Genomic DNA, 27,259 nt, shown 5'->3' with positions numbered 1-27,259 from the left:
ATTAGTCTTAACATAGTGAAATTCAGCAGAAATCCATTTCACAGCCACTCAGGTTACAAGATAGCTTTTTGAGCTGCTATTGATTTTTACTTTTTCCCCCAACTCCGGCTGCTCCCCCTCTGATTTTCAGTCCTTGGACAAGTTCCACAAGAGAAGAGTGAAAAGGAGATGCCTTGACTCCACCAAATACATTACCAAACATTAAGCAGAGTTCAGCTGGACTTGGCTGCCAGCCTAGGGAGAGAAAGGCCCTGCTTGTTATGCTATAATTTAATTTTCCTTCCCACATGGGATCAATTAGGTGCAATTCTTGGCCCTTAGAGTGTTTTGCAGCCATTCACAATTGTACCTAAAGCTCTAGGGGACCCCTGAAAGAGAAAGTGAAGGTGTCCTTCTTCGACATCATCAGTACTATTTCAATGTGAGGTACCTCAGAAGGCAAATACTGTACCACCAATGCAGCCCTCTTGTCATGCAGGGATCCCACATTTTGAGGGCAAAAGGCCTAGCCAGCTGCTTAAACTGGGTTTATGGCATCTTTGTACCAGGTGAGCGATCAAATCAGATTAATATGCAAGACTGCAGCCTGGATGCTTTTCTTCTGTTTGCCCCCTTTCCAATGCCTAGCCCAAATATTTTGTCATGAAAATGCTGCTTCTCTTGGTCATTTTGGGCAACTGCTAGTCAATATTTCCATGGAATTTAAAGTGCTTGATACTGTAATCCTTTCTTATTTTGTAACTACTTTACTTAAGGGCTGGAAACAGATCTAGGTAATAGCATCTGCTCCTTTTTATATTTAAAGTTACACAGGGCAGAATTCCTGAAGGGGCAGAAAAGCTCTCTCTCTCTCTCTCTCTCTCTCTCTCTCTCTCTCTCTCTCTCTCTCTCTCTCTCTCACACACACACACACACACACACACACACACACACAGAGAGAGAGAGAGAGAGAGAGAGAGAGAGAGAGAGAGAGAGAGAGAGAGAGAGAAAGAGAGAGAATCCTCCCCTTTTCAAAAGGTAACATATGGAGTTCAAATTTCCTTTGGGACTCTTAGCCAAAAAGGTGTGGGAACCGGGATTTAGTGTCAACTGCAAAACTGGAACTAACCAAACTGGCCTTCCAGTGTGTCGTCAGTGATTAAAAGGCAAATGATGCAGAACAAGATTGTCTATGTAGGTGATTTGCAGCAGAGCTACAAGGGTTTCCAACTCCCCATTGTTTAATAATAGCCATTTCAGGGTCTAAATCGGACGGTTAGAATCTCTGATCTGTAGTAACTCAGATGCAGATTTGTATTTGTGTCTGCAGGTCATCCCAGTGTAATGCTCATGGAGAAATGTAGGTAATTGGTTCCATTCCCCGCACAGCCATTTTGCAGCCAGCTTCAGCTGGCGGACCTCAGGCTTCTACTTGAATACAAAGTAAATATCGCATGCCTAAAGTTTGCCCACACCTCCCTCAAGATTACCATTAAGCTATAACTTATATTTCCAGAAAAAAAGCATATCGTGATTTAAGGCACAGTGGATGTGAGACAGCTCTCAGGCAAGTCAGGCCACTGGTGTTTCCTATAAGGTGACTCATCTGCCTAGTCTCATGGAAATGTCAGGTCTATTTTGTTTTTTATTTAAAGATATCCAAGGTCTGACAGTGTAACCACAAGGGGGGTCTTTTCATCACAGCATATGGAAATTTGATAAAAGAGCTTGCTCAACTTACAAATGACAAGTTTCTTCCCAGATATATAAAAGTAGGTCCCACAAAGGCTAACATTATTATTGGTAAATCACTAATGGGCAAAATCTAAATAGGCTACCTACCCACCCTCCATGAACTTGACACATTCCATAGATATGTTTCAATCAAAGGTCAGTTGTATCTCTAGATTTAAAAAGAAAGGGAAAATTGTTCTGAAATGAGGACAGGATGTTAACCTAACAGAGAACAGGCAGGATGATCATCCTATTATTTCAGTCTCTGGGCAAATCAGGAGCTGCTCTTTAATTGGACAGCCGACCCTGGGGCAATAAGGAGTTAAGAGAAATCCAGTCCCAGGACTGCATGCTGTGCTTCCTCAATTAGGAAATGAAGCAGCAAGACAGAGGTTTATAATTAAAAGTAGGTTTGAAGTGTAGCATGTCAAGAGAAAGGTTTGTCACACTGTATTTTTCACAGAAGTGAGGTATGGAAAGAAAATTGGGGAAGGAACTGTGACCATGCTAGAGGCCTCACATAAGTGCGATGGGTGTGTGTGTGTGTGTGTGCAGAGCAGCTTAGGAGGGGCATAAGTTGCCTCTAAGCAACAATTAAATAAGACAGTAGAAAGAGAGGCATGTAAGCAGTTGTACTTTCCTGCTGCTAAGAAAAATAAGAATCCCAATGGAATGCTTACATGTTTTGATACTGAGTCATTGACCACAAAATTGCTCTTCAACTGTGGGAATTTTGAACCCGAAACAGATGACAGGGTAGACATACCTGGCGTTAACGTGCTAAGGGCCAACTACAAGGTGACATGATTCAAGGCATTTGGTGTAACTAAACTGGCACTCTGAAGCAGGGGTGGCCAACATGGGGTGCTCCAGCTGTTGCTGGACCACAACTCCCATCAACTTTCATCATTGTAGGCAAATGCTTTCCATTTAAAAGGTAGTGCCTTACGTACCTTGGATAGAAGAACGTTCAAGGAAAGGGTAGACACGACATGGCAGTTCCCAGTGTTCAGACGCTAGAAATAATCCCACGTAGCCTATCTTTACAGAATCAAGATGAAAGGAACAAACCTCATTCAGTTAATTATGGTGTATGTTGCTGCTTACTCATTCCGAGATCCTTTACCACTTTCTTTAGTTGATATCCCCTGTGATCACCCAAGATGCATGCGTACATCAAGCAGTCTTAGCTTTCCCAAGCATTCTGTGCTTTGCATATTCAGTCCTTTCTAGGGTGGTTACATTCTGCTCTACTGTGTTAACAGTTAACTTTTGTCATAATATCTTCAAACCACTGTAGATTTAAATAAAGAGCAGTGAGATCTCCTGGTTTTGCTGCTGTTATTTCCAATTTACAATCTTTATTGTATTCAGTGAAGATTTCCCAATTCAAAGCAGGGGAATAGAGATCAGGGACTGCGTGTCTCGAGTCCTGGGACTAGGATGAGCGGTTGGAGGAGTTGTCCATTGACAACCCCAGGGAGGAGCCCAGAGGATTGGGACGGGAGGTGTCCAGGCTTCAAGAGATAGAGGATTCGCTTTGGATTCACAGATGAGGAGTCAGGTATTGGGAAGGGTTCCAGCAGTGTTTCACCCCAGCATTCTGTCTCATCCCCTCTCACTTCAGCCAAACACTCTGTGTCCCCAGCGCTCTCAGTTCTCATGCCAGCCTCGCCTCCAATCCTGGTACCACCTCCAGCACTAACTGAGATCGCCCCAAGCCATTCTCTCAGGAGTCTACTGCTCAGCCTGCTTCGGAGCTGATGCTTATGCCTCTTCCATTGCCTAGGTCACAGAGGCACCAGTGTAGCTGAGAGCATATAGCATATAATGGGACACAAAGTAGTGTGTTGCTCGTTGGATCAACTTCTTAGCTTACTCAGCCGTGCATAGCACTTGTACCTTTGAACTCTACTTTGCCTATGCACAGAGCATTAAAGATTTTGGCAGAAATCATACAATTGAGTTCTTCATTCTCTAGTGGGACCTAGTACATAGAGGCCACATATAATGATCTGATAACAGAAACTAGGTCTTCCAAGAGCAAATCTTTGTCCACTATACACAGAATTTCCCTTTTGTAATTAATTCCTCCAACACAGCTAATTTTAGGCTTGAAGAAATATAATATGTCCCCTTCTTTCTCAAAGGCGGTAGTTGTACAATTTCTCCCAACTGTTTAATTTCTTCCTGTCCTTTAATAAAATCGTTGGGTGCTTCATTAGATGTTCCCAGATGTCTCTGTATAGTGTATGACAGTTCAACATGATTTGCATAGCATCAGTTCTGTAGTCTAATGTCTACAGATGCAGCTTCTAACAAAAAAGATTAATGCACATGTGTGTCCTTCAGACTAAATTGCTCAGGCTTTTAGTTTTAATGCAGAGGGTGGCATAATCTGATCCAGAAGAGTTCTAGTGTTTCTGTTGCATAAGGCATCAGCAGACTATTGCAATGACATCATGCAAATTATGGCACATATTGCTCAACCAGTGAATTCCAAAGACTTTCAGTGGAAAAGGATATTCATTTATTTGCAGAATTGTCTGAATGGCAACAACCATCAAAAGCTCAGAAAAAATGTGGAATTTCGGCGGCAGAGAGGAGCAAACATGTATCTTTGCATGGGGAAAAAACACAGCTCAAAAGTAGGGAAGAGGAGAAAGCAAGAAAAGGAGAAGTGAGTGGTAAGCTTTGTATGGCCAGAGCTACAGTGGTGTAATGTAGTGCAGTGTTGCATTTGGCTTTTAGGGACCTGGTTTCAAATCCCTGCTCAGTCATGAACATCACTGGCTGACCATGGCATTACCTACCTGCAGGATTTGGGGAGGATAAAATGAGCTAACCACACACAGATTGCCCTGAGCTCCTTGGAAGTGGGAAGGCATACCAATGGGATAAATAAACAGGTTCTCTTACCACCCTGGTTTTACATCATCTCTCTGACCCTTATGGCAATGTGCGAAGAGAGAGCCTGGCAGTGATAGGAAAATACAAATACAGGTAAATTAGACATTTCCCTTTCCAATCTGACCTCACACCCCAGGCTTAAGGAAAACTGAATCAATGCCAAAAACAATGCCGTAATTGTTTTGCTGCAGCTGGATGCTTTGAGAGGGACACGTTGGGCACTGCGATAAAAAACTGAACAGGACATGTTCTCCCTCCTTCCCTAGCATGTCCAGCATTTGTGCTGCTCAAGGGTAAAAGCCTTTTTACTTTGTGGCAGGATTTATCCATTGGTGACTATGTCCCAGAGGACTGAAAAATTCTACCAGTAATCAGGATTGACCCAATAAACCCCCAATCCGATTGGGAACTTCTGAATACCAAATAAGAGGCATAAGTGATTCTGAATACCAATTGCTTGGAAGCACAAGTAGGGAGACTGTTGTATTTGGGTCCTTTCAGGCTTCCCATGGGCATCTGGTTGGCCACTGTGAGAATAGGATGTTGAACTAGATGGGCTTTTGGCCTGGCCCAGCAGGTTCTTCTTGTTTTCAGATCTTTTTTCTGCGTAGCTTAATAGTGTTTTTACTGGCAGTGACTCTCCTGGGGTTTTCATATCGTACCTGGAGATACGGAGTTGTTCCTTGAACATTCTGCATGCAAAATACATCTTCTACCACTAAGCTATTGCCCTTCCACAAATCTTGGGAAATTTGTACCTTCACATTTATGGAGTCTGTCTGACATACAAACCAGTTAGAAAGTAATTATTTTATGCCTTTTGGTTTGGGCTCATTCTTGTTCAGTTACTACTACTAACATGCTGCTTCTAAAGTTTAGTTAATTAGTAGATGGAAATAGCATGCTTATCTATATAGAAGTCCTACTGGGCAGAAACAATTCCTTCAGAAGTCAAATTACATTTCTGTTCTCTTCTTAAATGCAGCTTCTTTTATGGCGTGGCAGAGGTGAACATTTACTTCCTATGGCTGAAGCTGGTGCAGGGAGGGCCCCAATAGAAATATAGATTAATCACAGTGAGGAAGCAGCATCCACTTAAAAAAAATGGTAAAGCACCATTTATTAACATATGCAAAATGTTAATATTTCACAAAGCGTCAAGAGTTCATAAGTTTATCCAGTGTGTCTTAATAACAGTTTAATGTCTACCTGTACATCAAAGAGAGGCACAGAGTGAGGAATAGAGAGGTTGTGCACTGCAGATTCACAAAACCAGTAATCCTTGTAATTCTGGAATGAAATCATTATATGGAGATCTACAAATATTGGCCTGGCTTGCCTTAATAGCCACAAATCCTCTCCTCTCAAGTCTTCTAGCATGCGGAGAGGGCTTAGGGGAGATGGTAGGTTTTATCTCATTTGTGCTGCAGTTTGCAAAAGGAACAGTAGGAGTCACCTGCCACTGTTTTTACCTTTCCCAAATTGCATTAGAAGCGGAAGAAAACTCTGCTTCTGTCAATGGGCTCAAGGAAGAGGTAGAGGCCTTGAGGCAGATAGGGGATCTCCCTCCCCTGTGCTAAGGTTTGGAAAAGTTAACAGCAACATGTGAAAATCCTTTATATTTATTACCCTCTCCAAACCACATAGCACATCTGAGAGTTCAAGCAAAGGGCTGGAGGTGGAGATAGATGGGCTTGCATTTGTAGGCATCTGCACCCTGTTTTTTGGAAATAGCAGATGAATGATGGAATGGTTGAATAAGGATAGATGGCATGTGACCAGCATATTATATGACCAGTCTATCATGAGATATTGTATGAAACCAATATTCCTTGGTTTGAGACACTGAGGAGTGTTTTGCACAACTGCTATTCCAGATGGATTTTGCTACCATCTTGTAATAAGTGTTTACTCAAATAACTTGAGTGGCTTTAAAAAAAAGAAGAAGAACACATTTCACCATGTCCACTCTAACCCAAAACATACTGAAAAAGAAAGTGGTTGATCATAAATTCATCAGTCAAGTAAACCTCATACAGTATATACGTTGAAAATTTGTGATAATGTGCAGTGATTATGAGTAGTTATTTGTAGTTTGGAGCATTCTTACCAACTTTGTTAACTTTTACACTGCTTACAGGATGCTCGTAAGGTCTAACATGTGGTTGCTATTAATTCAATGCGTAGAATGGTAGAAGTTAGAAATCAGCACTCTACATTAAGCTTAAAGCCCCACCTGTAACAATGGAACTGGAAGGCTTCTTTCTGGACTATGTAGGATCCTCTTTGAACTGAAATCTTGTCTGTTATTCATGCAAGTGTGTGCACTTTGGATTTCAACCCTGCAGAAGTTTCAATAATGACTGCTGCAGTCTAATATTTGATCCTTAATTTTTTTTAATCAGTCTTATTAAACACTGATTGAGAGAATTATGTACCCAGAACAATTGTAGCATACAGACAAAATAAGAAAAGGGAGCAACTGAGTGATACAGTGTAACAACTGCACATGTACAGTCCCCGAAGGAAGCGATGGTCAGTTGCAGCTTCCCAGTGTACATGGCTCTAGTGAAACAGAAATGGATGTTTACCAACACCTATGAAACCCCCATGTTTCAGTGATAGTGGAAACACGACTAAAGAAATTATTAAGATGTAAACATTTTTCTCTTAAAGTCAAGAGCATTGCTTCCTTGCTCAGGTGGGCATTGTGCGAGTTGACAGCATGAACCCTAGAAGTAAAATAAAATACAGCAAAAGTATCAAGACCAAGCAGGAATACACACATGAAAAGCTTACATGCCTAATTCCTTTCCGTGTGTTTCCTAACCGGACTCTTGAACTTTTTGTCCATGAGGCTTATGCCACAGGAGATGGCACAAATTCATTTCTCTTAGAAACGCTAGACATACGGTAATCCAGCCAAATTTAAGCAGCTTTATCTCCCATTGAATCCAACTGGAGAAAATTGAGCACAGGTTTAAATATATTTTTGGCTGAAATCAAGGGGACTTAAACATCCTTAAATTTGGCTGGATTGTGCTCATTGTGAATAAGTATGGAACCTGCACTGCCTCTAGTCGGTAGACTATACATCTTAAGCTTCCACTGGAATTCTAGGGTTTTCTGGAACTCTAGGGGGGGGGGGACAATGCTAAAAACAAAACAAAAAATCCCTTAGAAAAACCCTCAGAGCTCGCATAAAAAGTTCCAGAACGTTGCATTTTGGATGCCACAGTGCAGCTTCTCTGTAGGTCAACTCACTTAAAGCTTCAGTGATGACACCTTTTGTTCTTGGTGTAAAAGCTGAGCTGAACCCATTTGAATTAATAGTTCCTTTTGATATTTATCTTCCTCTCTTCTCTTTATTGGTTGTTACATCCTGGAGATGCTGAAGAGGTGCCTCCTTGCTTTAGTTTCTTGCGCCTTTTGTTGAGGAGACGGTTGTTGGATGTTTTCAAATCTTTAATCTTTACCTGGTCGTAGTCCACCCTCATGGTCGCTAAAGCACTAGTCATCTCCTCCTAAAAACCACATGAGGCAATAGTCAGGTCTTAAGAAGTGGAGGCTACTTTCCTACCATGTTCAGATGAAAACAGAGCCCTCTGGTCACAGATCTCCATTGATCTCACCCAGCCAAGACTAAGAGTTGTGCCCTTCCCCACAAGAGAGCTCATATTCTACCCATGTGGACTGTGCAGCTGAATGACAAGGAACACATATGCAGAATTATACTGAACATTTCTTACAAAGAGATTAGATGGGCCAAGGTAAAATAAGTAACACAACACTACAGGAATCCTTACTGAAAGCACTATATTATAACGCTAACAATATTTTAATACTTTAGAACAGGGTTTCCCAACTGGGGGCCATATTCCATCCCTGGGGGCAAGATATTCCAAAGGGGTCACAGACGAAAAATGTGTAAATGGGGGGCCAGAGCATGAGGCTAGGGGGCCATAGAGGGAAGTGAGAAGTCAAGGGGAAAAGTCATTTTAAAAAACCCCTGATTGGCCAATTGCAAGCGGATCAGGGGGCGGCCCACCAGGGCCTAGTGCTCCTTTTTGCCATGTGCATTTTCTTGGAGCAGTCTTAGTTTGTTTCCGGCAGGAGGGGGCAATCGCTGAGGCTCCTGTTTTGACCAGTAGAGCCCGCAATCCAGAACCCCCCAGGTCAGGTAAGCATGATGGTGGGATGGCAATGGATAGGGCTGGATGAGCAGGAGCTGCTTTGTTCCCGTCGCCAGTGTTGGGCCTGGTGGCAGCCTGGGCCTAACTCTGCAAGGTGCAGGTTGCAATCCACCCCAGCACCTAGTGGATCAGGGCCTTTGGATGTTGCTGAGGGGCACAGGGCCAGTCAGCAGCATTGGCCCAGCTCTGCAAGGAGTAGGGTGAAATCCACCCCAGTGCCTAGCTGAGCAGGGGCGTCTGGTGCTGTTGACTTGTCTAGTAAATAACTAAGTGTCTACTCAGAAGAAAGGCTCACTGAGTTCAGTGGGCTTTACTCCCAGGTAAGCGTGTGTAGGGCTATACGTAGTGTTTTATCCAGGCAGCCAGGGCTCCTCCTGATGACAATCTTTTTGCACAGGGTCAGTGAGGACCACTTGCTTTTTAAAATTCTCCCATATATACAGAACTCTCTGTGCGCCTTTGGGACTATATTTGAAGGTTTCCGCCTGCAGGAATGGCGGACCTGTTTTCCATCCCTCTGACCTTCGTAAGGAATTTGGCGGTTGCTAGGGAAGTAAATGGCAACCCCCTACCCTCTCCGGGGGTTATGGAGAGGGGCCGCTGGCCCGCGATGCCCCCTGACCCACTCCGACTGTTTATGGAGTGGGGGGAGCTTGGGCTGAAGCACTTACGAGGGCCAGGACTCCCGGACGCTAATCTGCATGGCGGGGATTTCCATGATTAAAGAAGATAATTAGGCTTAAATCTATGGACATACTTCAGAAGGAGGGGCAGAAGCGCTGTTTACTGCCGAGAAATCTATGCTGCTGAGGGTGAGGAGTTAAAGGCTGTATTTCATCTGGAAGAAGGATTGATGGGGACGGAGCGATAAGGGAAGCGAGTCTTTCTTTTTTATTTTTTTTCATATGAGTTACTTCGTACCTTCCCAGACGTGATGTCCTGGCTTGTTTGGAGTGAAAGAGAAGCAAAAGACTGTGTGAGTTGAACTTTATAAACTGTTGTTATTGAGTATATTTTTTGAAGATGAGGAGTTGCTGACGAGAAAAGCCCCCCTCTAGTTGGATGGGAGGAGTGCCTGGACGCGTTCGGAGGATTTATGAGTTGTGACGCACTTTGAATTGGAGCAGCGACCTGAAGCTAAGTTCAGCTATAGGGCAAGGAGATCCATTAATTTACCAAGAGTCTTTATGCATGGTGTGAGGTCTGGTTCTTCTGCCTGGAAAAGCTGTAAATTTTATAAAGATCGTTAATCTATGAGAGAAAACGAAAGTGATTTGAGTTTTTTTAAGATGGCGCTGCTTCGTGTTGAGAGTCGACGCAATAGGGACGCTCCAGACCAAGAAGATTTATGGGGAGGCTGGACTGATTAACTCACACAGGAGAAAGAACATTTGTGAAATTTTGTTTGACATTTATCTCAGCAGCTGGGAAATAATCGGTTGAAAGAAAAACATCTATGTGACTGTAAGGGAAAGATCTGGATTATTATGAACTCGGAGAGACGATTTGAACTTTAGAAAAAAGACGGCAGTGGACGGTTGCGAGGAATCCCCAATTTCTTGAAGCATGGGAACCAAAAAAAAATTTTCTAGATGATTTGGCATAACATTCGGTTTGATTGATATATATGTGTATAATTTGAAATAATGAATGTGATATAATTGGTTTTAATTGGAAAATTAATAAAAATATTTTTTTTTTAAAAAAAAGAAGGTTTCCCACTCTCTGTCAAATAACCTGGGTCAAATAAGTGTTGTTTACTTTTTATAATACATGGAAGATGGATCTCCCTCGGGTGGTTCTGGACTCTCCTTCCTTGGAGGTTTCTAAGCAGATGTTGGATGGCCTTCTATCATGGATGCTTAGCTGAGTTTCCTACGTTGCAGGGGATTGACTAGAAAGATGACCCTCGGGATCCCTTCCAGCTCCATGATTCTATGTTTTCCTGCTTTAACAATATTTCATTATGCTCCTATCATTTTGTGTAATTGTATTTTGGATAAATTATAAAAAAAATGAATAAAACATGTTCTGTTTGAAAACAAAACATTTAAATAGGTACCTATCTACTGATTGGGGGGCATGGGCATAGCCAGAATTTTTGTTGGGGGGTGTAGTGGAAAATGCACAAGAAAAATAGAGGAGGTGTAGGTTTGGCCTTACGCAGCCAACCCTTCCTGTGAGTCCTTTCGACTATTGCCCTTGAGGGTGGCCCAACTGGGGCTTGATTGCCCAGATTAGGAGCCCTCATTGCCACAGGTGGTGGCTGTGGAGATATCTAGCCCCACCTGGTTGAGGCAGGTACAAAAAGTGCAGGGCAATGTGGTCAGGAGGAAGAGGATGATGGACCAAACACTGCTGAAACTTCCCACAGTTGGATCTGGTGTATGTGGGTAAAGGTCTGGTGGGGGGAATTGTTAACTTTGAAATGGTTCCTTGGGGTTATTTATTGGTAGTAGAGGGTTTTGTATTGCTGTATAAGGAGGTTTATTGCTGTGTAAGAAGGTTTAAGGATATTTACTATTTGAAGTTTTGTTTTTGTTATTGTTTAAGGACTTTGTCCTATTCTGTTGAAATAAAAATATATATTTCCCCTCATATCTTGATTACCAAAGATCCTTTAAAGGACCTGCAAAGTTAATTGGCAAAACAAGGGGGCAGGTTTTTGTTAGTGGGGGCAGAACCTCAAATTTGTATTTATTTTTACTTATTGGGGGTGGGTGGCCCCCCCCCGCCCCTAGGCTACACCTATCGGGGGCCACAGGAAGGAAGCAATGTCAGAAGGGGGCTATAGTTGGGAAAAGGTTGGGAAACGCTGCTTTAGAACATACTGTTTTGATATGCACAGGGCTGGAAACTGTTTTCCCTCTGAGGGTCACATGCAGAAGTGGGTAGTCACTCAGGGGCTGAATGCCAATAAAGCAAGGTCAGGGCCAAAAGTGGCATGTCCTGTGTGTGCATGTGCATACACTCAATGGCTCTCCCTACGGATCAGAAAAGGGCAGACTGCTGTCCACCCCACCAGGCAGAGATGATGCTTCTAACTTGCCTGCCAAATAGTTGTTTGGTAAGTTGGAGAACCACTGTGCTCCCCAAGACCAGCAAACAGCAAACAGCTATTGGCATGTTGGAAGGGGTGTGGTTTGCATGGAAGTTGCACAGAGATTGCTCTTTCTGTGCACCTTCCTCCCCATCACTGTGCAAAATTCAATATTGAGAAGGTAGACTGGGCACCCATGTGGAGGGGATGGGCAACATGCAACCCGCTGACATGTGTGCTAGAGTCTGCCCTTGATTGAATATAGAAAATATATTAATCAGTTAATTATGTATAGTTGGGCAATCATCATGAAAATGCTGGTAATGAACTGGTAAAAGATATTCAGAAAGAAAAGCAAGCAAACTATCTCTGACTGGATTTGCCAATGCCCAGCCTACTAATATATGTGATCATTACCTTCACTTCATCCCAGTGATCTTTATCCTCTTGCAGAACCCGGGCAGTATGAAGAGGGGTAGGTGGCACCACCATGGATTGCTAAGGAAACCAAAGAAGCAGCTATTCAGAAAAAGTAATTCTGACAATAACACACACACACACACACACACACACACACACACAACCACTCATCGTCCTTGCTGATGAGGTAATTACAAGTCTTGAGAAAATTGTATAAATATGTCTCCTAAGCAACAGGAGGGAGAGAGAAAAATGTACTTAGCTGCATTGCTAAGCACAGTTGCGTTTTCAGTATGACTGAAATATGTGTCATTTCCATAGGATTGCAGCTATGGAATAAGACTGAGGGGAGAAAACACATTTGAAACCCCAGAGTGAAAAGCTGCCAGGGAAGAGTAAATATGGAGCAGGAAAATAGCAGGAGGATAAAGGGTCCTTCCAGTCCTTCTCAAATTGCACTCCTCTCCAACTCAGTAATTGGGCTCTAATAAATGTATTTCTACATAATGTGAAAATGATTAACCCCGTGCTTCAGCACATAAGCATGGAGGTCAAGGCTTCTAGGCCCCCTTGCTTTCATATCAGCTTGTGCCAGTGACAGCCAATACACATTGCTGAATAATATTTTTCTAAAGAATGATGCAAAAATGGCTTGCACGGGAAGAAAAATAAGAAAATGGCAGGGGAGGGGGAGAGGGGGTGGGAGAGCAGGAAAACTCTTAAAGTCATAAAGCACACAAATGATCTGATTGGAAAGTTTGACCCCGCCATGCAACACAGCCTCAAGATCATCCGTGGGATTACAGACACTTTGAGACTTTACAAGGAAATGTTTGATGAGCTCAAGAAACAGCTGCAGCTGCCAATCACAATGTTTCTGACAAATAAACCATCGCCATCAGCGGATGTGCACAGGCAACCCTCCTCTGGATCTTAACCCTCACTGTCAATCTGGCTACCTGTCAATCCCCACCTCCCACCCTGGGAGCAAGTATCCAGTGAGGGAGAGAAGGAGGAAAACTAAGAAGACTGAGGGCTGCATTTGCCCCTCACTGGTAAGTGCAGCGGTTTTTTAAAATGGTTTTTTCCCCTGCTTTTCTAGGGGGTGTTCTGGCTTTAAGTGATTTTGCTTATACACATGATGGCCAGGAACCTATATTGTGAGCTATCTGTACTGCCTCTTTGTTTATTAGTATCACTGCCACAAAGTGCTTTCAAATCAGATTCTGCTGCCATGGATCCTACTCTGCAGCCAGAACACTGGGAACCACAGCTTAATGTGGCTGCTGAGAACAGTATGTTCAGCAATCCCTAGCTCCTTTGCAGTTCCCAGCTTCCCTTGAGGGAAGGACTAACAGGTAAACCACTGGACATACTTCTGCAGTAAGTTGTACCCTTGGCATCCTGCTTATGGATCCTTCCAGGAAATCCACAAAGACGGCCCATTTTGACTCCATGTTTCTCACGAGAATTCTTCCACAAGCAGAGACCTGGAGGGAAATGTTACATCCAGTGGCCCCTATACCGGAGATGCGCCAACAAAGTGAACGGGCAATATATAAAGGTAATTAGTTAGGTAACACAAATGTGTCTAAATGAATGTGGTTGGGAATTATCAGCAAGAAACATGAGACAATCCCTTTTGTGTTTTATCCTGAGCCTTGCCAACTGTATGGAACGTTGGTCAAATCAGTATTTTACTTTCTTCCTAGGTTATTTAAGTATAGAAAAAGAAACAAATGTTTCAGGGAGGACTGCAAAGATAAATTAGTGTTTATAAAGTGCTTTGAAAAAATAATGACAGATGGATCGTATGCATGTACATTAATTGCCCCTGCAACTCTATTCGTTCTTTCCATTGCAAGATGGCTCCTAATAGCAGTGCCTGCTTAACTACTGTTGCATTTGTTATCTGTCAAGGGAAAAGGAAAGGAGAGAGACTAAAACTTCATTGGTGGGATGGAAAGAGGCCCTGCCAGGCACTGTGCTGCTAAGTGTTCCCTTTATGTTTTGCCATTCCTTTCTATGTAAACTTTAACAAAAGGGCATGTTATGCCACTTCTTTGATATTAAGTTCTGGATGCAATCTAGCTCATCTGAGATTTGGAAGCACCAGGTCTCTGAGCTGAACAATATTTAGGGCTGAATTGTTTATTTTATTAGATTGTGTGGTGGGGGAACCTGACTTCTCCCAACAGCTTACCAGAATCTGTTAACCTCACTTGCAATGTGTTCAGCCTTGTTTGCAGCCATAACACATGATTGTCATGCAAGGAAGGTGGTGAATAATACACTTCAATATTGTTGTATTATATTTAGCAGCCTCACATGTGTTCTATATTGTGATGGCTTATGGTTATAAGCAATAAATCTGAATTGATTAAAGACCAACAGATGGATAATCTTTTGGTTTAAGCGGAGCCCATCCCTTTATACGGATCTGGCTTTGTTCCCCAGAATGCTCCGTAACAAATCTATGTCCTCTTCCTGATAGCACCATTTCATCTATGCATGGAAACGCTTCAGCTCTGCCTATTTAGGTAGCCCTGAACATGGGATGAATAGCATTTCAGGTAAAGCTACTTTGGATGACCAGGATTTCAACTTCTTATTGTGCTCATTCACAACTTCACTTACTTTTATACTCCTGGCTAATTTTCTCCAACTTCTACTTCAACCAATTAGTTAACAGGCATCCCCAAACTTCGGCCCTCCAGATGTTTTGGACTACAATTCCCACCATCCCTGACCACTGGTCCTGTTAGCTAGGGATCATGGGAGTTGTAGGCCGAAACATCTGGAGGGCCGCAGTTTGGGGATGCCTGGTTTAGAAGAACATTTTTGCCAGATGGTACCTAACACAAGAAAACTAGTGCTAATATGCCCAGGATCCTCACCAAAATGCTGGAGAGGGTGCTCGTCCACAGGCACATACCTCCACATGTGGTGGGAGTGCCCCAAAATTCAACTATTCTGGACAACAGCCATACGAGAAATATGTAAAATAACTAAGCAAGTATTAGAAATCAACCCAGAATTGGCCCTACTAAACATCTTCCAAGATAATAATGCCCATTTATACCCCAAAGAACTCATAACCCACCTACTTTCAGCAGCCAGAAACATCAAAACAAGACACTGAGACCTGTCAGGAGTAAGCATGGACCAATGGTACCAAATAGTATGGGAAACAGCCTTACTAGAAAAAATTAACCAATAAACTGAAACGGGGACAAATAGAAGAAGATGCCTTCACCCCGGTATGGCTCCTCTTTATCACATACTGTACACAGCCCAACAAGACAATGACAAAAATCCACCAACAGCATACAAATCAATATGGCTAACCTGATCAAAAACACCCACCCACCCCACTCACACAGGAAAACAAAGATCAACACAGCCAATCACAAAACAAACAACCACACCCTAGCCTGGGCCAACCCCTACCTCTCTCACCACCAAAGGAACACAAGTAAATAGCAGAGAACCTGCACAAGCGACCCTGACCCAAAACCCCACATATATTAAGTAAAATAGAAACATCGCCACCTGACCCCACCCCCACTCACCTTTCCCCCCTCCACCTCTTTCCCCTTTTTTTCCTAATGTCTCAACAAATGAAACTGATCTGTAAAAAATGTTACTTGAAAAAAGAGACAATGCACATACTTTTGTAAACCAAGAAAATCTTTAATTTAAAGAACATTTTTGCATGTATACTTAACTTGTCCTCCTGCTTAACTATTTACCTTGACACATTGTCACTGAGGCTGAGATGATGCATCAACTGGGACTTTACTTGTTCTCATAGAGATGGCATCTAGATGTCTATTTAACCACTGTCTCTATGTAGCACACAATCCCAGGAGCTTTCAAGGCATTTCTCTTTTCAACCATATTTTTGTTTAGATGTCAGCACATGGTAGAGTTGATTCTCACTTACTTTAAACACCTCCTTTTCACTTTAGATTTGCATCAAGTACAGCATCCAATCTGTGTGACCCAATCAAGCTATTTACATTTATTACTGCTTCATTTTCCAGACCAGTTACGAATGACTTTTTGTAAGGCCAACATCTTTCGCATTTAATAAATTTTGGGATCTATGAATGAAGGCAAGTGCAGTGGAGGTTAATTAACTCTTCTGACTTTAGCATAGTCATGCATGAAGTAAAAGCAGTCCGTACAACAGCAGCAACGAGTTTGCCTTGAATTTGGGGCTGGGGGCAGCGTCATGAGAGGAATTACTTTAGTGTGGAGGTTTGCCTGGTCCACTAAGTGGCCAAATGACCAACAGCTGGTAGGAGGTTGCACGCTATCGCTTAGAGCAGCAGTTGCCAGTGTGGCACTGCGGGTGAAGTGGTGCCCTTGAGGTCTTCCCCTGGCACCCTCAAACTCTTTCGGCACATCCAGTCACTGTGCCTCGGTCAAATTTGAAGGAGGGAGAGTGATGCTCTTCCTCACTTCCTCTTGCACCTCTATGCTTTTCCCTGCACAGATTAATAATCTTTTTCCTAGAACCGTGAGAAAAGTGATGTGTGTGTGAATGCATGTGTGCTTCCTCTCTTTCTGCCCCTCTGTGGTGGAAATGGATGATCTGGGGAATGAGAAGGGATCAGAGCAGGTGGTGCCCACATCAAAAATCCAAATCTCCCCACAGGCCTAAAAATGTTAGCCACCCCCAACAACAGCATGCCAGCTGCCCTTTGGGGCGATACATGGATTATTTAGGAACATTTAATTTCTTTGTGTTCTTTCTCTTCCTTTTTATTGGTTTTTTTATTTTTATATAGACACATATATAGAGGGATATAACCTTAATGGCAGAAGGGAATAGAAATCTAATAAAGAAACAATAAATGCACAAAACTCCAGTAAGTCCTGCATAGCAATAGACAAAACAGCTGCCCCGAAACTGCTCAGATTTGTAGCCCTAGAAGCAGTTTGTTTCTTGCTGGAGGCAAAGAATTCTGTGTATGACATGAGAGCCTGCCATGGCCTTTTAGTTAGCATCACCCATTAAAAGCAGCTTCTGGTGTTGTTTTCTTAGAGTGCTGCACATAAACCTCCACTATCGCCCCACTCAATAACCCCAACATTTCCAGATCTGTGCCAAAGACCAAGAACGCCTCAAAGCAGGAGGCTCTCTATTCATATCAATAGAGAGCAGTTCAGCACGACGGTGCCTTGAATGTCTAATAATAGTCCTCCATAAATCCTACACTGATGAGGTAACATGGCTTTTTTTACAAGTGAGGGAAGGAGGGCGTGTGCATGGCACACTGAACAGAAAATGCTAGCCGGGAGCAGTTGGGATGGGGGTGTAGTGTCCTTGACTGCCACTGACAGGGAAATTTTACCCCACCCCCAAGAGTTCCCTCACACTGCAGAGGGGAAATTATATCCCTTTTATACAGGGCAGACTCCTGGTTAAATGAGTTATACTCCCTCTTACCACAGCAGGCAGCCTCGTGTCCAAATTAAAACAACACCAACACACACACACACACACACACACACACACACATACACACACACACACACGAGTGTTTGTGCAGCACTTACATTAATCCAGGGGTGATTCATAAACTGAGAAATTGTCATCCTCTCCGTTGGGTCTGTCTTCAGCAGCAGACGAATTAGCTGTTTAACTGAGAAGCAGAAAGACAACCATCGATGACAAGATCCTACAAAATTCAAACTATTAAGAACCCTTGAACTCTTGTCACTCTTCCTCTGCTATCGAGTCAGAAAAAAGTCTGACACAGATGATGGTATAAAACATGGGAAACTGCCTTATAGCAAGTCCATCCATTTGGATTCTCCCATCCAGCTCCGAATTGTCTACAATGATTAGCAGCAGCTCTCCGGGGTTTGAGACAGAGGCATTCCCAGCCCTACCTGGAATCATCATGGATCAAACCTGGAGCCTTCTGTATGCAAAGTGTATGCTCTACCACATATATACTATTTATTTAATAATAGGCCAGGTGAAGAAGTTACCCCTGCCTGCTCCAGCTGCCCACCATAAGACCAACTACCAATTACCCCATGGGAAGGATTCCCAGAGAGCGTGATTGCCTGATCCTGTGCTGAGAGGAGCCTGGACTGGCTCCTCTCTGCACAAAGCCATCTGTCACCAGCTGAAAGTGAGAAGGATCCTTATGATGTGCTAAATGTTGTAATTCCTTACAGTGTGTTTTTAAATTGCATTGATGTTACTTGGAAGGATTTGTATCCTGAAACATGGGATAGGAATAATCGCAATAAATGTATAGCTGCAAAGAGAGAGCAAAAGAGATGAAAGGTGTGAAGCGGGAGAAATAACAAAATTACAGAGTTTCACAAGCTGAGCTGTAAAAATACTCTTTGCTGCAGGTGATTAGATCCACATTTGACTGCCCAATCCTAATCAGATTTATACAGAAGTTCCACCAAGTTAAAAAGAACTTGCTTCCTAACTTGCATGGTTAGGACTGCAGGCAAAACATTTGTATCATCTTATATAAAGTTTCTACAGTTCGTTTAGTCCCATGATATGTACCGGTAGGCATTGGTCACATGTTCATCCTTGTGGAAATAAACATGTGAAGAAGAAGCAGGCCCCTCCCTCTACACTTTCACCCAAACCTGTGAACACAGCCTGCCTGCACAACTGTTGTAAACACATAGGCTCCATTCACAGGTCCAGCTGGAAGTGCATGTGTGTGTGTGTCCACAGATTCACTTTTCACATGGGGCCATGATCTTATGATATGTCCAGAAAAAGGTTAGAATTCGTGACATTTTCCAAGCCTGGAGCGCAGTGATGTCTGATTTTGACATAACAGATCAGCAGAATTTTAAATGCAGGAATGGCTTATGCTTCTAAATTTCTGCTAAATAAATAACATGTGAAGTACTGATCCATGCTTTTGAAATAAACCCTTGGAGTACGTAGGTCTGACTTTGGATACCTCTCATCTGCACCCCGACTAATGCGTACCTAAATCAGCCCTTCAGTTCTGACTTAGGAACACTGGTAAAGTGAGATTCATTCCTAACAATGACTGTAGTAACCAACAACTTAGGTTTGGGGTTCTGATTGATCACAGGTGTCTCAGGGTGGCAGAAGGGGGAGGCATTTCCCACACATTCCCCCCCCCCCCAACTCACTCTCTTAATGAGGTGCTCATGTCCAAGATTACACAGGAGTCCTGTAAACCACCTCCTGCTGGCCAAGCAGAACACAACATTTCCCTGCAGCTATCCCTAGGACAGCTCAGAAAGGAGCTGGTGTTTCTAACAGGAAACAGGATTTGGGGGTATGCAGGATTTCTTGTGTTAGATGGATGACAGGGCCTTCTATTACTGATCAACATAGCTGTGACAGTACAGTGTGACCTGTATTTGCTGCAGCTTCTCTGTGAACTAAGGATGGTTCACCCATTATGTACATCAGCTGCAACTATCAGATGCCTATGATTGTACCAACAAAGCCGGCCCGGAGGTGGAAAAATGACTCTACTATGGTGTATCAGTAAGCTACTCACGACACCATACACATGCTGCCTCATCCCTCTGCTACAAAATCTGCTTAGGGAGCATCATGCCTGCAAGCAGTAGATGTTACTGAAGTTGTAGCACATGTCAACAAGGCACTACCACAGCCAGTTCAATAGACAAGGAAAATGCCACAGAAGTAATGATGGTGCCCTGGAACAACACTTGTTACTGGGATCCCATTCCTGCCCACTTTTTTTTTTGCTGGTGCAGCACTTTTCTTCATCCCCACTCTAATGTAAGTGTTGGGTTTGAAGGAATGGTATTTGAGAAACAGAGTTAATTTAGTAGTATTTTGCGTTTCTGAAACATCTTTACATCGTGTGTAAGAGGCAGGTGTTTACTTTTCTTAAACTCTAGGAGGTTTAACAAAATCTTTTAGGAAGTTACCATCTAGCAAGTTAGTTCATTGGCACATCTAGTTCAGTACTATCTACAACAGGATTTCCCAAAGTGTGGCCCATGGACCATTGGTGGTTCATAAGCATCATTTCGGTGGTCCGCAATAGCAACATTTGCATCTAGCACACAAATTACAATTGCTAGACAACAGGCAGAAGTGGTCCGCCAAGATCCTCAGCAATCTTCAAGTGGTTCAGGGGTAAAAAAAAGTTTGGGAACGACTGGTCTACAGTATGATCCACGGGCAGCAGCAGCTCCACAAAATTTCAGACTGAGTTCTCTCCCAGCCCTATGTGGAGTTGCCTGGGATTGTATCTGGGACCTTCTGCATGCATGCAAGGTGGACACTCTACCAATGAGCTACATTCCTTTTATTGTAGAGATCTCCAAGTAGCCTATATGCTGGGCCAGTCTCACCACAGAATATTTAGAACATTAAGCACACACACCATTGATACACAAGTACCAGAAAGTACACAGGGGAATCCATTTACCTTCATCAGATACCTCTGACCATTCAGGATTTGGAAATCCATACTGCCCCATCCGAATTCTTCTCTTCATTCCAGGAGAAATGGCCTGACCAGTGTTGGAGTAGAAAGGAGGGAATCCACACAAGCTGCAAAAGAGTGGGATGTAGAGAAGAAATTGTACTGTCTGGGAAATGACCACATCTTTGTCTGCTTCCTGACCTTCCCCACAACTTCAGCAGTCCCATGCACAATCCCAGATGTCTGTTGATTCTTCTGATGGAATGAGTAATATCCCAGTGACTAATTATCTGAGTGTAGCATAAAAGGAAACATCATTTTAAAATACCATTGATTGCGGCTGGGTGTAGTTTGGGATAGAAGGAAAGTGTTTATTCATACTTGACATGTAAAGGGCTCTACTTCATTACTCTATTCCTCCCCCACTTTACACTTACAGAATGTACATGATGACACCAAGAGACCACATATCGCAGGATTTGTCATACTTCTCAGGACCAAGGACTTCTGGGGCTGAGTGGGATGGGGAAGAGAACCAAAAGAACTGTGAATGTCAGTTTCTCTTATTTTGATCACAAACTACAAATATTTGCATTTTTAAAATTAAAAAAGCTGTTACTGGTTGAAAGAATACTTTCAGTATTTGTACATGAACCCCACGAGTGCTGGTGAAGCTTGACAAATATTTCATGGTATTTTACACCTTGTGCAAGTGTGTGTGTTCTGAACTGGTGTTCCTTGTGTTCAGGCTTTGGCTCCTCACTTCCTGAGCCATCAGTGCTCTCATCCCATGCTGGAAAGGCTGAGCACTGTGCTTTGATGGTGCCATCTAAGATGCAGTATCAGCCCATCTGAGTCATCAGACACCTGGGTCAATTTCTGCTCACTAGGCCCTGCAAAGCCTTAGCCTCAGAGCATGTTCCTCAGCCTGTTCAACTTGTTTCTTGGGTTTCTTGGACACTGGCTGCCTAAGCTCCAGCCCGCTATCCTACTTGTTTTGAACCGTGCACTAGATCTGGCCCACTTGAACTGGCAAGCAAGATCCTAACCCTGGTTCTGGTACCTGACAGCCTGGAGCCTGACCTTTGCAGAGATCTGAAAGTGGGACGTGGGGAGGGTTTTTTTTTCTTCTAAAGCACAATTATGTTCTCCCCCTGGACTTAACAACTAAAGAGAAAAGTGGGGGGACGGACATGCAGACTCACCTACGTAATAGGGAGTATAACAGGGGGTCTGCAGGGCATTCTGCACCGTTGTCTCTTTGGCAAATCCAAAGTCTGTAAGCTTCAGTACTGCATCCTTCGCTTTAGATGTATAAAGCAGGTTTTCTGGCTGTGATGGTGTCAAGAGAGAAACATAAAATGAGGCTGAACAGGAGAGGTTTTTGGGGGGAAGCTCTATTCAACTGTAAGCTTTGTTCTGTTCCTCTAGGCTGATAGGTGGTGTAGTGCCCAGCATCAAGTTTGTATTTTATTATCAGCAGATTGCAATGTGGTGATGCAGATTTTAAATAAACATCAGGCCTTCTTCAATAAGTCTTTTAAAAATGCACTGAGCTTCTGGACCACTGTATACTTAGAAGATACTTGGGATCCTGACCAAGATGGTTCTTCTTCGCACAATTAAAAACTGGGACACACTAGTTCCTCTCAATGTAGTAACATGGCCTGTGTCAAGTCACCACTGTCCATTTTCTTGTTATAGTTTAGGCATTTCTCTTCTCTGCCAAGGCACTTTTCAAGCCTCACCTTGACATCTCTGTGGGCGATGTTCATCCCATGTAGATACTGAATGGCTGTTCCAATGTCTCTCATTATTTCAGAGGCCTCTAGAAATAAAAATTCATGAGAAAGGTCACATTAACATTCCCTCCATACTTCAAAGATATGCAGCTAGGCAATGCTTCTGACTAGCAACTAGCTTGTTTGTTTGCAGGGCTAGTGTCAAGACAGGGGGAAAACTAAAATTAGCCCCAACAGCTGTGTTTTGGGTTTTGCAAATGACTATGCCTCCACGCATCTTAAACTCTCCTGCTCTGCAGCACCCTTCCTAGAAGGCAACATAAAAATGACCAGAAAGTCATGGATGGTGCATACGTACAGTATACACAACTTGTTCCTGTGATATGACTAACCAGTTCACACCTAAACTGATAGCAGGGTTTTGAATGCCTTTTGAGCCCTCAGACCTGAGCAGAGAGACGTAAAATGCAAAGCTGAAAGGATAAACACCTACCATCTACTACTCAGTGATCTAAAGATCTCATTGCACTTTCTATGTTTGAACGTATAGTTTATAATCGCCAGTCTGGTTTGGATACCTGTTTGGACCTATGAGGCATACGTCACCTAAAGCCTGTTGGCAGAAGCCATGCATGAGGGCTTCTGCTTGTGCAATGGGGCTTCCTCTCTCAGAATTGGCTCTGGGAGATCAGATTGGCAGGCCTCCAACAGTGCATAGGAGAGGGGGGTGGGGAATCATTGTTCTATGGCTAGCTGACATGCATATGCAGACAGAATGTTCAACACAGTGTGATGCTGAATTCTACCCATGGACAGCCTATATTAAATTACAGTATGTGTTTAAGTCAGGATCAGAGGAATATTCTCATTGTTACTGTCAACTGACAACATTCTCTCCCCCCCCCCCCCGTTACGTTATATTTCCAATGATACTTTAAAAAATGTATTTAAAAAAAATTGGTGAAGTTTTAAGCTCCTTCACCTGGTTCCTCAAAGTGCCTGGGGAAGAAGCAGCTGCTGAGAGTTCCTGGGCAAAACACAGTAGGGCCTCCCTTTCATCTGAATGACCTGGCTCCGCACTATCATAGCCATTGCAGCTTGACAGAGGAGGGAGTTGTACACCTCCATTCCAAATTATGATCCAGACTGATTTGGGTTTTCACCTGAGATTCCACAAGCAATTTACACACACACACACACACACACACACACACACACAGAGAGAGAGAGAGAGAGAGAGAGAGAGAGAGAGAGAGAGAGAGATTTGTTTTTTTTAAAATGCTGTACCTTTTTCTGTGAAAGCTTGGTCGCCTCGTTCCTGGATCCTGCTGAACAGCTCCCCTCCCTCCATGCTGTGAACAAAGTGCAAACACACAGAGGATTCATAATGCAAGCACAAAGGGGGGTCCCATCTCAGTATCTTGTTTTTTTATGAATACTGCTAGGTTTCCACTTCCTATCTGCTGTGTGCATTTCTAGTATTAGCTTTATTATCCTTGGCCAAGACGTTGTTACTATAGCCTTATGACATAGATGAAGGCCTTAGTAACTATTTTGCCTCACAGTTGCTCAAATGCCTAAAACAGTCCTGATATAAAGAAACTATGATGCTTGTTCTGTAGCTGTTGCTGATTGGATTCAAAGTGTCCTGCTTGCAGAGTTTTAGAGCTTTGGGGTGCTTTCTAGGAGCATTCAGATACAGTGGTACCTCAGTTTTAAGTACACAATTGGTTCCAGAAGTCTGTACTTAACCTGAAGCGTACTTAACCTGAAGCGAACTTTCCCATTGAAAGTAATGGAAAGTGGATTAATCCATTCCAGATGGTCCGCGGAGTACTTAAACTGAAGCGTACTTAACCTGAAGCGAACTTTCCCATTGAAAGTAATGGAAAGTGGATTAATGGAAAGTGGATTAATCCGTCCCAGACGGGTGCGTGGAGTACTTAAACTGAAAGTACTCAAACTGAAGCATACTTAAACCGAGGTATGACTGTACTTGGAAAGCAAGGCTGCAAAAGTACATGAGAGAGAAGGCAGCAATCTTCCCTTTGCCTACCCCTCAGATACAGGCATAGCAATATCTCTGTAAACTTCAGTTCAGCCACTTCTTACGTTATATTTCATATATACAGTGTTGTTGTTTTAAAAAAATGTTTAGGGGTACTCTCATTTTCCTACTCATATTGGAATGCTGCCCCTCAATGAGGCCAAACTTAGATTCACAAAATGTTTAGGGGTATGCGTCCCCCCCCCCAGAAAAAATGCACTGCATAAATATTTTCTATCACATTGCTTCATGACCAGGTTGCAATCTTGCACGCAAGCTACTTTAATCACACTAACTTCTATAGGATTTAATCTACTTTAAAGCACACAGGATCACAGTTTAAATCCTATTGAAATTAATGGGCTTTAAGGTAGCCCGTGTGCAGAATGGAACCTACATATGAATGAGCAGGAAGAAAACAAACAAAAAAAGCCCCAAAAAGCTTTAATGCCTGCGGTTTTAATATAGAGGCAGGCTCTTCAGAGAAAGCTGAATCACTGCTCTTTGTTGACCCTACTGGAAATGAGCACATCAGACAGTACTGCAGGAAGGCAAAGAGTAATCCCTGTTGTTCTGATGCCATCAAAATTCTGAAAAGTACAAGAAAAACAACAGAGGCAGCAAAAGGAGGGGAAGATAACACGCACATGAAAGATAGAATCAAAGCCGGCCCTATCAAAACTCTGCATAAGAAACCACATAGTGATAAAGAGAAAAAAAATGTGATCTGAGCAAACATTTGTAGGCCCATGATGTGAAATGGAAGCCTTAAAACCAAGATATGGGAAGCTAGGCTTGCCTATATCTCCATTGACTTTGATGCAAGTCAGACAGTTTCCTATGTACCTACTCAGTGTTCAGCTTACAAATTTGGCTCTGAACAATATATTGCAGGGCAGTGGGGTTTTTCAACACACCAGCACTGACTCCACCCTCTGCATCTCCTCCAGGTTTTTGAGAGCTTGCCAAAACAGCATTTCAACTACATTCATTTATTCACCATCTCAGATCATGTCTGCACAGGATCATCATGTCTTTACAGGAGCTTTCACAAACATACAACCCCGAAAAGCCTGTCCTGGCAACAAAGGGAATATCAACATTATTTATTCAGGAAGTTGTCGGTGTGCTTCAAAACAGAGTTCTTCGTTAACAGCAGAATTGTCAGCCTCCTAGGATGTCTGGAGAAAGTTGGTCCAAACAACCAAGAGCCAGAGTGTGGCCTAGTGGTTGGGGTGTTGGTTTGATCCCCGTACACCAAGGTTCAATCTCCATATGGGGCAGCTGCATATTCCTGCATTGCAAAGGGTTGGACTAGATGATCCTTAGAGCCTCTTCCAACTCTACAATTCTATGCTATCCTGTCTCCAGCACAGCTAAGACCTTCTCACCTTCTATTTTCTCTGGCAATTTTGTTGCTTCTCTGACCTATGGCAACAGGGCATTGTTGGTTGTTGTTTAGTCGTGTCTGACTTCGTGACCCCATGGGCCAGAGCATGCCAGACACTCCTGTCTTCCACTGCCTCCCACAGTTTGGTCAGACTCATGTTGGTAGCTTTGAGAACACTGTCCAACCATCTCGTCCTCTGTCGTCCCCTTCTCCTTGTGCCCTCCATCTTTCCCAACATCAGGGTCTTTTCCAGGGAGTCTTCTCTTCTCATGAGGTGGCCAAAGTATTGGAGCCTCAGCTTCACGATCTGTCCTTCCAGGGAGCACTCAGGGCTGATTTCCTTAAGAATGGATAGGTTTGATCTTCTAGCAGTCCATGGGACTCTCAAGAGTCTCCTCCAGCACCATAATTCAAAAGCATCAATTCTTCGGCGATCAGCCTTCTTTATGGTCCAGCTCTCACTTCCATACATCACTACCATAGCTTTAACTATACGAACCTTTGTCCTTCCAGTGAGCACTCACAGGGCATTAGTGTCTTCTTTAAGCTTAGCTCCTCTCCTCTGTCCTCTTGCAAGCCTGAATATTACCACCTTGGAAATGTATGAACTGAATGGCAATATGCAGTTCAATCAGATCAGACATCAGCATCAACCACAGAGCAGGGAGGGCTATGCTCTTCAAATTTTGCCTTGTTGGGTTTCCCACGAACTTCTGGTTGGCCACTGTAGGAAACCAGACGCTGAACTAGACAAGCCTTTGGTCTGATCCTACAGCAATGTTCTTGTAATCTGCTTCCCACTACGTTAGGCATGGTTGAGCTCAAAACTTCTGAAAGGGAGTGGATCACCACCAGGTGCTGCTATTGTTTCTTCAGGGCCAGAATGGACTCTGCTCTCACGCAAACATGTGCCGTCACTGATCAAAGTCAAAGCAGTGAATGGTGTGAACTGGACTAGCCTTCTGTGTGTGGAACAATAGTCACTCACAGAGAATAATGAAAGAAAAGACAAACGAAGAATGGTGCACATACACAGCACAGCACATTGCCTTCTCCAAGGTTCTGTGTTGTTGTTGTTCTAAAGATTTTGCCCCCCATCCCCCATAATTCCAGAAAACTTTGTGAAACCACATTCTGCTGGAGAACCATTTATGTCCATGTGGAGATGACAGTATGAATCATACTGCCAACAGTAGCTCATGTACTGCTAGAATGCACACTTTATAAAGATTTGAGGAGTGAGGTTATTACCCCTCTACTACCAGTTCGCTCAACTATTGCTACCCTGTCTTTTCTTCAGGCAGATCAAGATAACTAGGTGACAGAAAAAACTGCAATTTTTTTTAGCAGGGGCAATTAGAATAAG

At 43.2% G+C, this 27,259-nt stretch overlaps 1 protein-coding gene across 1 annotated transcript in view; it reads right to left on the bottom strand.

Annotated features, from left to right (window-relative positions):
* Positions 1-5,715: 5,715 nt before the first annotated feature.
* The window catches only part of MAPKAPK3 (MAPK activated protein kinase 3), a 74,920-nt gene continuing 53,376 nt past the window's right edge, over positions 5,716-27,259 (bottom strand). The window contains exons 4-11 of the mRNA XM_035106063.3: positions 23,744-23,808; positions 22,463-22,542; positions 21,920-22,046; positions 21,152-21,227; positions 20,718-20,842; positions 17,845-17,930; positions 12,274-12,354; positions 5,716-8,147 (exon numbers count right to left, since the gene is read on the bottom strand). Of these exons, the coding sequence (XP_034961954.2) occupies positions 7,989-8,147; positions 12,274-12,354; positions 17,845-17,930; positions 20,718-20,842; positions 21,152-21,227; positions 21,920-22,046; positions 22,463-22,542; positions 23,744-23,808 (799 nt within the window). The 3' untranslated portion in view covers positions 5,716-7,988. The remainder of the gene's footprint in view (positions 8,148-12,273; positions 12,355-17,844; positions 17,931-20,717; positions 20,843-21,151; positions 21,228-21,919; positions 22,047-22,462; positions 22,543-23,743; positions 23,809-27,259) is intronic.

This window comes from Zootoca vivipara, chromosome 2, assembly GCF_965207765.1.
Source record: "Zootoca vivipara chromosome 2, rZooViv2.hap1.1, whole genome shotgun sequence".
In the NCBI taxonomy this organism is placed as follows: Eukaryota; Metazoa; Chordata; class Lepidosauria; order Squamata; family Lacertidae; genus Zootoca; species Zootoca vivipara.
This window is presented reverse-complemented; position numbering and strand designations above follow the sequence as displayed.